Source organism: Alligator sinensis, unplaced genomic scaffold, assembly GCF_000455745.1.
Source record: "Alligator sinensis unplaced genomic scaffold, ASM45574v1 scaffold77_1, whole genome shotgun sequence".
In the NCBI taxonomy this organism is placed as follows: domain Eukaryota; kingdom Metazoa; phylum Chordata; order Crocodylia; family Alligatoridae; genus Alligator; species Alligator sinensis.
Window position 1 is genome coordinate 98,036 of NW_005843102.1, and position 14,689 is coordinate 112,724.

The window sequence follows — 14,689 nt, forward strand, 5'->3', positions numbered from 1 at the left end:
CTGTGTCAGGGGCAGAGCTAGCAGAGCTGTAACACTGGCTGTGCCACCCTGATGGACCCTGACCATCACCCAGCCCCTCTTTCTGGTCCTGCCAACCAGATGGTCAGTGGTGCCAGGCAAGATACAGTTTTTCAGATCGGCATATTTTCTACTGATTTTGCCAAAATTCCTAAGTTTTCTCCTGTGACCACTGAAAATTTCAAATTGCATTTTTAAAATGTCAAAGTGCTCAAGGTTTTCAATGCTGCAGTTCATCTCGTTCTGATCCCAATTTTCAACTAAAAACCAAAGGTTGAAAGCAAATAGATGTTAAAATATTTATTGTGTGAGTTTCTTCCCATGTAGTTAAATCACTGTTTTGCAGTGTGTTGGCCAAGATGATCGCACTTCTTTGTTCACATAAATGTACAGCCACATTACAAAAGGAACGAGAGAAAGAGAAATTGCAACCAACAGCCGAATTCCTCCAAACGGATTTCTAAAAAAAAAAAAAAAAAAAGCAAAAAGCAGTATTGTTATTTCAGACATCTAAACAAACACTCATAAATGTATGGGGTGACATAAGACTTGCTCTCAAGATTTGTCTACACTAGACAGCCTCTGCCACAATAGCTATGTCAACAGTTATGTCAGCAGAACCCCATAATGGAAATGTAATATATGCCAACAGCACAAGTTCTTCTCCTACCAGAACAAGATCACCACCCCAGCCAACAAAAACACTCTTCTAAGGCCATACTTGCAGGAATGTTTAACACTCTGCCCCTTCTTTCAGTAGCTGCACAGAGCTAAAAGCCTGTGCTATACATAGGAATCCAGGCAGCATTACAGGTATTGGAGGAAGGAGGGCACTGTTTTTAATCCAAAGGGCAGAAAAAAAGATAGCAGGATTCAAGAAGCCAATTTTGGGGGATATGATTTCCTCTCTCTCCCTACTTCCATAAAAAGACTCCCCAGGTTTTATTTTTTCCAGATAACCATGTAAGACCAAAAATAAAAACTGATCCGGTTTAAATAAGAAAAACACATAATGCTGCACTTCATAGGAATCAGTAAAGATACAACAATGGCAATAACTACCAGATAGGGAAAAAACTGTATATTTAGTTTCTTTTTAAATAAGGATATCTTTTAGCCCTTAAGAAATTGAGAGCCTGATGGCATTTTCTAATGACAGGAATAGTTACTATGAGCTTGTCCCCAGGGGTGGGAAAGTACATTTCCCTGGGGAAAAATAGAAGTAGCACATATTTGTGCCATTGCAAGTTGCCCCCAGACATGCTGCTGCACATGTATTTTGGCATGTGACTAATTGCCCTGGGTGGATAAGGGGAGTTGGGGCCATCACCTGGGCTAGCCCTGACAGCCTTACCTGGAGTCCTGGGGACCTCCCAGGGCAGCAGGGGCAGTGATCTGGGCATTCAGAGCCTGGCCAGAAGCTGAAGTGTCTCTCTGGCCAGCCAGACTGTGCTTTCTGGTGGTGTACATGCACCACCGTTTTTTTCTGCTGTGGTTTTTTTAAATGCTTATGGAGTAACATACCTAACTCTTCCAAGTTAAATAGTAAAGTAAACTGAGACAGTGATTCTCAACCAGGGTGCCACGGGAACCTTTGAAGGGTACTGTTAGCCATGAGAAAGTAAGCTGATAAATTAAGCAGATAAGCCAGGCTCCAGCTTGCTCCTGTCTGGATGATCCCCCCACCCCTGCTACCCAGCTCCTGTTTAAGGAGGTAAGCTCTGTAATATATAAAATAGTTTTTGAAATTGGTGTCACTCAAGTCACAAAAATTATGGAGGGGTGCCTCAAGTCCAAAAAGGTTGAGAACTGCTGCTTTCAGCACTTGCAAAAAGCTCGTTTTTGTGTCTGGCATGGAGTATTGCGCAGGATGCTCATTCTTGGGTCTTCGCTCTTTAGCTCAGTGCTGATGGAACACCCTTGGCTCTTAAAGCTTTCTAATCCTTGAGGCAACACTAGTAATCAAAGCAAGTGTCATGCCCTCTGGGATTCAAACCCCAGGTCTTCTACTCCCATAGGAAGAGACCAAATGCCAGCACCATCCCAGGTGGCCCTCCCATGAGGCTCCCAGTGGGGAACCAGGAGACCTGGGGGAAACAATAGGAACCATGGGCCCTTGATGTGAGGTCTATCAAATAGGCTATCTGCAAAGCTTCGGTAGCAGATTCAATTTGGAGATTTAGTCCAATTTGATGGCTGAATCTCTGAATCTGAATCAAATTGGGAGACCCATTAAACTCTTCTAATCGAATCAGAAGCCTCTGAATCAGTTCAGAGAAATTTGGAGAGATTCAGCCATAGACTGTACAGGCAGGCACTAGACAGTGCCAGTGGGAGCAGCTAGGGGAGCAGCTGGACGAGCCCTGGCTTGAGCCGGCAGCCCCAGGAGAAGCCATGGCTCCCCCCGGCTGCACCCCACTGGGGCAAGGCAGGCAGCACTGACAGCCCCGGGAGAAGCTGCGGGCCGGTGATCGGGGAGCTGGGGGATTGAACCAGGAACTGGGGAATCAACCAGGAACTGGGGGGGAATGAACAGGGGCTTCCCCCCAGTTCCCAGTTCGATCCCCCAGCTCCCAATAGTTCCCCCCAGGGCTGCCAGCTCAAGTTGCACCTTGTCTGGATGAGGCAGGCAGTGCTGGCAGCCCCGGGAGAAGCCACAGGGGCTGGGGGGGATGATCAGGGAGTTCGGGGAATGATCAAGAGCTAAGGGAATGATCGGGAAGCTGAGGGATTGAACTGGGAGCTGGGGGGAAGCCCCTGTTCGTTCCCCCAGCCCCCAATCATTCCCCCAGCTCCTTGATCATTCTCTCCAGCCCCTGCGGCTTCTCTTGGGGCTGTCAGCTCAAGCTGGGACTTGTCCAGCTGCCCCCTCAGCTACTCCCGCCAGCACTGGCTGCCTGTATAGTTTATGGCTGAATAAGATTCAGTGCTGAATATCTTTGGATTCGGCCAAATTGAATCGGGACAGCGATTCAAATCACCAAGTCGAATCGCTGTCCCTCCAAATCGCCGAATCGGAAGTGAATACTTTCTGCTTCGCACAGGCCTACAGTTCTAGCAAGAGCTTTTTCAGATGTTGCTGCCTTGCATCTCATGCCCACCTGAGCCCTTTATGTCCTTGATCAACTGCTAACCTAACCATAAGCTTGTCTCAGCCCATGACCTGACACCTTGTCAGTTGCATAGATCTTGTTTGCAAGATTATAATTTATTAAACACCTATTTTAAACTGTTTCTACAGATAAACTGGTGGGCAGAACAGGGAGCATTTAACCATAATTCAATAGCCCTATAGTATTTCCCATACAAAGGGCTTAGAAAGACATACTTTGCTGAACTGCGACAGAGACTCATCCATACTACAATAATCACCAGACCAGATAACTCCCTAGAGGGAAAAAAAAAAGTTACTACAGTATTTATGTAGAAAAATAATTAACTGCAAAAGGCACTAGGTGTGCAAGTTCTCTTTCAGAGGAGTTCAGTTATCTTTGACCAGGATCTGAGCTTAAACATTTTTAAGGAAATTTCCCTTCCCTGCACCCAGCAACCTTTAGAAGCTGCAAAATTTTTACTTCTACTTTGTATTCTACTCAGTGTTTTATAGTAAACATCAGATGTTAATTTAATCATGCAATGGGATCTGAGAAATACTATCCTGGATCCCAACAATCACACATCCCACTGTGCCAGATGTTCACCAGCTCCCTATGCCTGATGTTTAGAGCCATGCCATGTAGCCCAAGGCCTGTAGACTGTGGACATATAAGCTACATCATGCAACCAAAGGCCAAGCTGCATGCCACCTGTTCAAATTAAAATGTGACATAAACCAGCCATGTGGCAAGTGGGGTGCTGGCTGCCAGTGAGCAGGGGCTGGCAGAACTCAGTCCCTGGCTGCTGCTGGCACAGAGCAGTCTGCCCAGCCTGGTTGTTGTTGCTGCCGCTAGCACAGCAGTGGCACAGGGGCCCTGTTACAGCCATAGCCCAGGGATGCTGCTATTGCTGCACCACCATGAACTCCCCAGAGCTGCCATTCTGGCACCTTCTCAAAGTGAGTGCCCAGGACTAGTGCTCCACTTGCCCACAGGTGTCTCCCATTTATACAGGAGTCTGAGATATCACTGCTTTTACTCTATACACAAGCAAGCACCTCAGTTATACAAACAATTGAAGGAATATTTGTTTCTTTGCCTAGTGAGAGGTTTCCACCTTCTTCCCCTAGTTCAACAGGAGTGACTCCAAGGGCTTAGCAGAATTCAAGTCCAGACAGACAGGGATATGGTAACATTCAAATACAAGAAACTTGTGAAACTTTCCCAATTTCTAATTTTAAAGTTCTGGAAACAGAATACAAGGGGCTTTAAGATGCATAGTGCCTGTGTTATAGGTTTTCAATGCCAAAATGAATCCTACTCATTGCTGTGGGCTAACCTTGTAGAAAAAACAATGGGTCCAGCCAGTCAGGGGACCTCTCAGTCCCTTCAGTCAACTTTTCACCAACAAATTCTGGACTTGCAATACCATAGCACTGTTCTTCATTGGCCTGACTCCACTTAGTGTTTGGGCTAGTCTCTCATTGCAGCAACCAAACAAGTAAGGCTCTGACTAACTGGCAGTGCTGCAGGACAAACCTACCCCATACACTGGGGTACAAATGTGTACAAAGCAGATTTGTTACTCACCTGCCTTCCTCTTCATGCAAGATATTAGCTTGTGTGTAAGCCAACAAAGAGCACCCCAAGGCAATGGTCCCCATGACACAAGCAACTGAGTGCAGATCAGACAGAGTCCTCCAAACAACATTATCTGGGAAGAAGAATAGATTGCACGACTAACTGTGTAGGAGCATACCACACAAAACGCACCCCCTGTATTTCTGGGACCGTAAGGCAGCGGAGTCAAAGAAAGATGGACCCTTACAACAAAGTGTGTGCTCAATATGGGAGCAGATGTAGGGGTTTTTTTGTTCCAATCCTAAACAGAACTTGTTCCTTTATGGAGCCAAATTTTCGGATAATGAAGGAAAGCAGGCTCGGAAGAACTGCTGAAAAATTCACACCATGGGCAGACAGGAATTCAACTCCACAGCTATGAAGTTGTTTTTCTCCCTAGGAAATACACATATACCCCACTATTCAATAACTTCAGAAAAGACCAATGAAAATGACAGGTTGAAGCCTTATCAAAGCAAGGAACATAATTTTCTCACATCCTATGTCTTCAGGCTCTTGTCATCAAGGAAAGTAGAAAAATCACAAAAGATTAGAAGGGGCACATACATTACATGTTCTTTCCTAAGAGCTGTGGGAGGTAAAGGTGAGCAAATGATGCAAGTGGTTCCTTGAATGACCCCAGGAATAAAAAGTCAACAAATGGAAAACCTTAACATTTCTTCAGAGCAGTGAATATTTGGAAGACTCCAGAAAGGAGCATTACAGACTAGCAAAATAGATTATCTATGTGATTTTTAACTTCGTAATAGGTCTCAATAGTGAACTAACAATTCGCCGAATCTGCTAAACTGGCTATAGCCCTATGGAGGCAGAATCTGGGCCTTCCACAGCTGTGTCAACTACTTAATAGTACAGGAGTTGGCAACCTACTGCCCTCAGGCTGGATCCAGCCCACAAAGAGTCTGACCTAGCTAAGGGCACACAACTGCACAGAACTGCCTGTACCCTCAGCAGCACCTTCCTCCACAGCCCTCCCTAATGCTCTGTCCTGCCTGGACTCACTTTCACTGCAGAGGGCTGGATATCCATTGTGAGCATAAGGGCAGGCAACTTGAGCTCTCTGGGGCAGACCTGCAGCCTACAGCAGGCAATCAGCCTCTCCCTCCATCCCCCCAAACAAAAAAAGATTGCCAATCCATGTCCTAGTGAATTTATTAAAGGGGACAATTTTTGAAGATAAAAATATCTAGGAAAACCAAATGTCTTTGAAACATAGTAGTTTGCTGCAAATAACTTTTAGACTATCTAAATCAAAGGATTGTGGGAAAGCTATTTCTTTTCCCAATGTGTATGCTGTTTGCTTTTCTGTTTATCACAGGTTGGACAAGGATAATAGGCTTCTCAGCTTCACTTTCAGGTTCTCAGGACCATCCAAATGTTGCAATGCTAAAGCTGTAAACAGCATAGGAGAGCTGTGTATTTGTGTGATGTACCCATACATAACTCAGTAACTGTAGTAACTGAGCAGTAACTGTTGTGATTCTGTTTTCTATACACTAAACCTTCACATTTCTGAAGCAAACAGCATTCGGGGAAATAGAGCTGATGCAGCTTGCTGCAGATGAGAAACAATGTGCACGGTCTTCAAGAATTTAATTTTTTGGAATTTTCATTATTTTTTGTTAATCCAAAATAAGATTTATTCAGATAAAATGTAGACTATGTCTACAAAAAATACTTTAAACGAATCAAAGACACATTTCTAATACTTGTAAATGGTATAAATCTTACTGATACTTTCTGTACCAAATTTGGCCTGACATACATACAGCTGTATCAGCCCAAACCAGCAGATAACTTTGCCTAATCAACACAACTTTAAAAATCCCACCATGGCATATTGTAACTGATAAAGAATATATTGCTGTATATGTACCTTGTGCAGTATTCAGAATGCCTGACATTTAACAAAAACTTTGTATCTTCAAAACTAGGTACAAACAATCCTCACAGCCCCCCTTCAAAGGACCATTCCAATTTTACAGATTGGAAAAGAGAGAGTTCAGATGTACTAGTGCCAGTGGCAGAGCCAAGTTTAGAGCACAGACATTGCTGTCTCTCTCCCTCTCATGTTCAGGCCATTCTCTGCATACCAGAACTAAAATATTAGGGTATACATTCAGTAACAAAAATGTTTCCATGTTTTAAATTTTATGCACAGCCCCATGGGCTACATCCATTCCTGAGTTGTCTACCTGCAAACAGCAAGGTAGTTATCATCATTCAGGGGAATGGGAACTTTTGGTACCTGGAGCCAAGGACAGTTGAGCACATTTCCCTGATCAGCCCTGAATTTTCATTTCACTATGAAAGAGAAAGGAAGCTAATTTTCTGGATGAGAAAAGCAAGTTTATTCAGAACACCAACATCATACCTGTAATTGATGGGCTATAGCCCACAAGCAGTGTGAGGGCAGCTGGTACAGAATAGACCACCTGTTAATGAGACAAAAATATCTTGTCACAAAAGACAGGTAGGTGTACGAAGCATCAATACCCCATCCAGATAACTGACACCATGCAGAAAAGCAGGTGATCTGGAGCAGGTGTTGGCAACCTACAGCTCACAGGGCAGATCCAGTCCATGTAGAGATTAGATGCGTTGACAACAGGGTGGATCAGCAGCATGCAGTGGCAAGGGTAACTTTTCCTCTCTGTACCATGCACCTCTGCTGTGTGCATATGATCTCTTCTGCAGTACCTCACCCTCCCTGCTTTGTTCCTAGGGTCATTCTCTCACCACTTTACTACAGCCTCCAGTTATCATTCTGATTGAATCTGGCACTCCCTGTTGCCTTCAACAACAGGAATCGGCAACACATGGTGGTGTAGATAAGCTGAGCTGCTGTAGGGCATGGGGGAGAACAGGAGTAGCACTTGGCATAGTGCACGGAGGGCTGTGGAGCTTGGAGGTGAGGGGAAAAGGCAAGCAGCATCCCACTGTTCTTATAGGTTGCTGACCCCTGATCTGGAATGATTATAATAGAGCTGGAGATAAACAGGCCAGGAGGCGTGTGCCCAAGGAAAAGAAAAAGAAGTGATAATTATTGCTTACTTCAGAGCAAATTGATAGAAGGCAGGGATAAATATTAAAGTGGAAAGAAAAACCATGAAAGTTGCATGTGGACAATCAAACCTGAGCAATTTTTGTACCCCTCCCCTGTAACTGTTAATAGGGAAAATTATATTCCCCAGAGGTGACATTTTAAAAGGGGGACTATTTTTTCTCTGATACTGGATGTAAGCCTCATTTGAAACAGAAAGCAAATATTACCTATTCTAAGCAGAATTTCAGAACCCATTCCAGGTAGCTTGAGATCACTCACACATTAATAACCAGGGCATCAAGGCTTTAGCTGACCCCAACAGAAAGAGCCATTATTAATCTCTGAGAAAGGGGACTGTGAAAGGAAATAGGACAGAAACTTAACTCCAGCATAGCTGCTACATAGGCACCAGCTACATGTAACAGAAGAGAATTTAGGATCATCTCCAACAAAGCATTCCAGATTCCCCAACCGTTGGCATGTGTTTGTAGTCATACTCACTATCCACAGTCCAGCGTCAGGGTCATTTACCTGGAATAACAAAGAGGACAGAGCAGCAGCTTAGACAAACTCTTTACAAGCTCACCCATGAGGTGCTACTTTTAGTTACATACTTATGTTAGTGCTTCCAATTGGGGCAAAACTAAAAAGCACTTTATTGAAGGGAGCCTTCCTAAATCACGCTGCACTTAACTTTGGGGAGGAAAGGAAAGGAAAGATGGGCTGACTAAAGCCTGTATGGGGATTGTCACTGTCATTTGGATGCATCAGATACAGAAAGTACAGAGATCAAAATTTTATTATGCAATGAGCACACTGTTCCCTTGATAAGGCCAACTGGATTAAGGGTAATGCTGGTAGAGAACAGCATGAAGCAACTTTCAGAGTCAATTTGAGCCACCTGGGAAATAGATTCAGTCAAGATAAACTGTCCTTTTGAATGTATAAACTGCAAGTCAGGACAATTTCTGCCATGGACCTACTATTTGACAATGGGAGGTCATTGCTTGTTTCTGTGTCTCAAATGGTCCCTCTGTAAAACCCACCAATTCTTCAGACAAGTTTGAATTTTCTATTATTCTATTCTATTCTTTTTTGATCAAGCATTTGTTAATTTTGTTGTGGAAATTCTCATACTCTCTCAGGTCTTTGCCATTAAGGAGCAACAGTCAACACAAACTCCACCTTGATCACATTCACTCATGTAACATCTGCAATCGGGCAGCTTTCAAACTATACATATATATACACACTGTCTGCTTACAGATGTTAACACTCCCCCCGAAAATGTGCTTTACTTTAAAAACTCGGGGCACCCCCAAGTCAAGCCCAGTGCATGCCCAGAAGAGGCATTGCGTTAGTTGGACCCAGTTCACCCAGCATCTGTATAGATCAGGTGCTTCAGCGGGGCTTTTTTGGCTCTTATCTAATAGCTGATTGAATCAGCTTTAGATAAAAGCACCAAAACCCCCCGCTGAACCACATGATCCATACAGACACTGTGGAGCCAGGTTGAACTAACGCACTGTCTCTTTTGGTAAAGCACTTTTTTTCTTCACATCTGTCATAGAGTTATTCCCTTTTCTAACAGGGAACCTCTGATTCCTATTACTGAGAGAGAACAAAGGGATGCAAACTGTGCTCAGGCAGTCTTAGCCTTTTTGGCTTCTGCCCCTTTTCTCTGGCTGGCCCCTTGCTGTCCAGCCCATCATGCTGGGCTAGGATCCTGGGTCCCAGCCCTGTCAATCCTGGCTTTTGAAGTTTCTGCCCCTTGCCTCCCACTCTGAGTCCCTGACCCGAGTTCACCCCTCGCAGGCTATCGGTCTCTGACCCTTGCTTTGACTCTCACAGGTGTCTCTGTCAATTCAGTATCTTGGGATCTTCACTCCTTGCCCCTCGCTCATGGTTCCTGGCCTCCAGTCTTTGTCCTGCAAAGGCTTTGGGCCTTTGAGCCCAGCCAGTGCCTAGAGCCTGAACCCTGGTATAGCATAGTAATAGGCACTTCTCCTTTTAAAGGGCTGTGACTGCCTATCCTGATATGGCGTGCCCTCCTCTTGACTGCCTGAGCGCAGTTTGCCTCCCTTTGCTCTCTCTCAGGAACAGGTACAGTAGGTTCCCTGTTACACCTTTATCAATATAATCTAATTTAATTGCACAAAGTAAAGCCTAGGGAACTGGCCAGATTCAATAAGTACTTCTGAACTCAAACACTGTACAGACCACTTCCCTGACTTAGCTGTTGCAGCCCTTCCATACACCTATGCCAATCTTGACTCTGAGGGGTCACACTAGTTAGCAGGAGGCACTGGATTCCACTCCTGCCTTTATTTCCAACCTCCATTCACTGGATCTATGGCATATTAAGGGTATGCCATACTTTCACTGACTGAACACCAAAAAAAACAGTTCTGAATGCTACACAGGAGAGATGAGAGAGCAGAGCTGTGCACGGCGCTTATGGGGATGAGGGAAACAGTTTGCATGGGGGAGGGGAGGGGGACAGGAAAGAGCTATGCTTGGTCAAAACTCTAAAGAGTTATGCAGTGACTGCAGTTCCTCTCCAACATGCTCCTCTTCTCAGAGGGAGGCTAGAGAGAAAGATTAGAAAGAACGAACCTTGACAGGATAGTTCAAGAAGCCCAAGCCCCTAGAGAAGAAACCAAGCCTAGGCACCAAGATCAGGACTAAGCAACACAGCATCCTACTTCCTTGCTCTGCAGAATGCAATTCTCCTGCTCAGGTATACTGTGGGGTACAGCTGTACTGCTACTCAGCGCATCCACACGTGGTGGATAATGGAATGACCTTCAGGGAAGGTTAACTGAAATAAGCAGGGGTAACTATGTTGTGGACCAAGCAGCAGCAGCACCACCACCAGGATGTGGTGAGAACAACAGATAGCAATGGTCTCCCTCCTGAAAAGTCACATATATCCTTGGATGGTGCTGTAACATGGCAAGTACAGGTAGGTCCTCACTATAAAAGCCTGCCCAGCCCCCAGCCATGGGTCTACAAGTCTTCAACAGCAGAGCAAGCAGAAGATGATGTTAGAATCTCAATGGCTACAAAGGTGGACAAAGGCTGCTGCAAAACAAGATCCCCAGTTGTCTTGATCTCCTTGCCATTGGATCACAGTCCCATTCTGTCAAGAGCCATGTGGAAGTTGATATGCAGCAGCTTCTCCACGATAAAAGAAGTCACACCCAGGTATCTTCCGTGAAAACAAATTTTCCAGCACATCCAAGCCCTTTGGTGACCAGCTAATGATGATGGGAGTAGAATTCTAAGGTCTGGAAACTCCTAGTCATGAACTGGCATGAACGCGGCAAATACAAGAAAGTCATCTAGCACTTGGATGAGACAGGAGTATGATTTGACAGCTGTAACTGACTGAACAGCCCTCTTCAGGATCCACTCTATTCACCCGACATAGGGAGGGCACTAGAAAAGGTGTCGTAAAAATAACCTAATGCAGTATTCTGTATTTCTTCCTGACCAGATAATTGCATCCAGTGGGATCACCTTTACTGAAGTTGAAAATACCAGCAAAGATGCACTATCATGTTCGGGACCTGGAACATCAGGACCCTCATGGACAACCCTAATAGTGAACGTCGAAAAAGCTGCACTGCAATCATGGCCTCAAAACTCAGACAACATAACACTGATGTAGCTGCACTAACAAGACCCAGCAAGTGGAAGATGGGCAGCTCAAAGAACCTGGAGGTGGCTATACTTTCTTCTGGAAGGGTAAACTGGAAGGAGAACACTGGCTTCACGGACTTGGTTTTGTCATCAAGAATGAACTCATAAGCTAACTCAATGAGTTTCCTATTAGAATTAATGAGCACCTTATGACTGTCCGTAGTAAACTAGCAGGGCGCCAATATGCACATAGGCCCTGATTCTTGACAACGTTGATGAAAACAAGGAGGAATTCTGCGTCAACCATGACCAAGTCCTTTCTGATGTTCTGGAGGGAAACAAACTTATTCTTCTTGGTGATTTCAACGCCAGAGTCTGAAGGAAGTTTAACCTCTGGAATGGAACCATCAGCAAGAAAGGAATAGGAAAGGTCAACTCTAATGGCATCCTCTTGACCAAATGTGAGGAATATGGACTCACCATCCGGGGAATCTCGTTTTCTCTGTTTAAAAATCCCAAATTTTCTGATTCTAACAAAAAACCCACAAAATTCTCTGCTTAAAAACCCCAAATCCACATTTTTCCATGATTAAAATTAAACACTATATATATATTAGTTGAACACAATGTTTTACTGATATATTTACAATTTTAAAGCAATTTGGAAGCCTACCAGTGCCTCAATCATTATAATAAAAATACATTCTAAATACCTATATATTTTGGTATTTGATTTTGGGGGTTTTTTATCATAGAAAATCAGAGCTCCCCCTACCACCTTTGCTCACCAGGACATGGATCCAGCTGTAGCTGTCCCCGCTCTGAGCATCCCTGATACGCTGGTGCCCTGCCCCTGCCTATGCCATTGCCCCTCACTTCCAAGCCATAGCCACTCCAGCCAATGCCTCTCACTCCCAACCTGTAGCACCCTGAACCTGCTGGTGCCCCTCACTCCTGACCTGCACCCCGCCCCTAGCCCTGCCGGTGCCCCTCACTCCCAACCCACAGCCTCTGCCCCCTCAGCCTTGATGATTGCCTTTCACACCCAACCTGCAGACCCCATCCCTGCCAGTGCCCTTCATTCCTGACCTGCAGTCCCCTGCCTCCCCCAGCCCTGCTGGAGGGGCCCCCCCAACTACCAGGGCTACAAGGCAATGTTTGCTGTACTGATCATCAACTCATCCACCCAGTTACGTCACTCAGACTGGCTCCCAAATGATGGCAAAAGCAATGCCAACGGAAGATCAACTTTGAAGGACTCAAGGACCCAAATAAGCGAGACCTCCTCCACCCAGTGCCTCAATGAAAAACTGGGTAATTCCAATCAACAAAGGGAGAACGTCAGCAGTGTGTGGGGTGCCTGACTATCCACCACAGGAAAGATTACTGTGAGAACCCTCCTGAACCATCTCCTTCCACTTACTGAACAGCTGCTCCCAGAATCTCAGTGTGGGTTTAGGCAATCAAGTGGCACAAGTCACATGATCTTCAAAGCTCGCAAGCTGCAGGAGAAATGCTGGGAACAACATAAGCCTCTCTACATGGCCTTCTTTGACCCCATGAAAGCCTTAAATTGTGTCAGCTGAGAAGTGTCGTGGAGCACCCTTCTGAAGCGTCGTGGAGCACCCTTCTGAAGCATTGATATCCACTGAAATTTGTCACCATTTTCTGCCTGCTCCATGATAGTATGTGAGCAGTTCTCAGTAACAGATCTATCACAGATCCCTTTGAGGTTAAAATGAGAGTTAAGCAAGGCTGCATCATCACTCCAACACTGTTCTCAATATTATTTGTCGTGATGTTATATTTGACTATCAACAAGCTTCCAGATGAAGTGGAACTAAACTACCAAATGGATGGTAAGCTGTTTAACCTCAGCTGACAGCCAAAACCAAAACCACCCCAATCTCAATCACTGAGCTTCTGCATGCTGGTGATGCTGTAGCATGTGCTCACTCGGAAGCAGACCTTCAGGCAATCATTGACTTCTTTACTGAGGCATACAAGAAAATGGGACTGATGCTTAACATTCAGAAGACTAAAGCCCTCCACCAGCAAGCTCTTAATGAACAGTTCCCAGCTCTGGTAATCCACATCCATGGTAAGACTCTGGAGAATGCTGAGTATTTCCTGTACCTTGGACATCATTTCTGGCAGAAAGCTGACATCACTGAACAAATCCAACTTTGCCTCAAATGTGCCTTTAGACACCTGAAGAAACAGGTGTTTGAAGATCACTCCATCAGTTCTGAAACCAAGCTCACGCTTTATGAAGCAGTTGTGATCCCCAACTTGTCATATGGAGCTGAGACATGGACAATGTACAGGACACACCTAAAGTTGTTGGAGAAGTACCATCAACGCTACCTACGGAAGATCCTCCAAATCCAGTGGGAAGCTAGACGCACCTATGTTAGTGTCCTCCTGCAAGCAAACACCACAAATATTAAGGTGATAATCATCCAACATCCACTTGGTTGGGCTGGCCACGTCATTTGGATAGCCGACTCCAGATTCCTGAAGCAGATTTTATTTTCCCAGCTCATCCCAGGCATATACCCAAATGGAGGACAGAAAAAGTGCTTCAGGGATGCCCTCAAGGCCAACTTAAACAACATTGCTATTAACTTGTGGGAGACCATCACCCAGGATGGCCCCAGATGGAAGAAGAGTCTGCTGCACAGATCTCAGTACTGTGAAACCTTGTGACAACAATAACTCTCTGGAAATCTTCAAGAGGAGACTAGACAGTCACCTCGCTGGGGTCACCTGACCCGTTGTCTTTCCTGCCTGGTGCAGGGGGCCGGACCCAACGATCTTCCAAAGTGCCTTCCGGCCTTACAATCTATGAGACACCAGGAGATGAAAAAGTGGGAGCCGCAGAAATAGCCTGTTGGCGACCAAATCAAGAAGCCAGCGCCACCCACCCCACTGGAGATACATGTGGGAGCTGCAACAGAGCATGCCAATCCCCACCAGCCTCAGCAGCTAGCTTCAGACACACAGGTAAGACGGTCACAGAAAACAATCATCCTCCACTGCCAGGGGCTGCCGAAGAGGGGACACAACCAGGCACCCGAGGCAGGCCGGCGTCCCGTCCGCTGGCGCAGAGCCGCCTTCTTCAGGCGTTGGCTGGTGCCCAGCAGGGAAAGCAAGGTCTCCTCCCAGCACCCGGACTTCATCAGCCTCCTGCCCACGGGCTGCGGCCTGCGCTCAGCATAGGGAAGGGGCTCGCTCCCCGCCG

The 14,689-nt window shown here is 45.6% G+C and overlaps 1 protein-coding gene across 4 annotated transcripts in view; it reads right to left on the reverse strand.

The window, feature by feature from the left end:
• Positions 1 to 303: 303 nt before the first annotated feature.
• The window catches only part of TMEM220 (transmembrane protein 220), a 48,783-nt gene continuing 34,397 nt past the window's right edge, over positions 304 to 14,689 (reverse strand). The window contains exons 1-7 of one of the 4 annotated variants that reach the window (XM_025193801.1): positions 12,869 to 13,724; positions 8,302 to 8,331; positions 8,185 to 8,212; positions 7,129 to 7,189; positions 4,704 to 4,827; positions 3,347 to 3,406; positions 304 to 478 (exon numbers count right to left, since the gene is read on the reverse strand). In XM_025193801.1, coding sequence (XP_025049586.1) covers positions 346 to 478; positions 3,347 to 3,406; positions 4,704 to 4,827; positions 7,129 to 7,189; positions 8,185 to 8,212; positions 8,302 to 8,327 — 432 coding nt within the window. In that variant the 5' untranslated portion in view covers positions 8,328 to 8,331; positions 12,869 to 13,724 and the 3' untranslated portion in view covers positions 304 to 345. Of the gene's footprint in view, positions 479 to 3,346; positions 3,407 to 4,703; positions 4,828 to 7,128; positions 7,190 to 8,183; positions 8,332 to 12,868; positions 13,725 to 14,689 lie in introns of those variants that run through there. The other 3 variants (XM_014526655.1, XM_025193799.1, XM_025193800.1) reach the window with 3 other exon arrangements.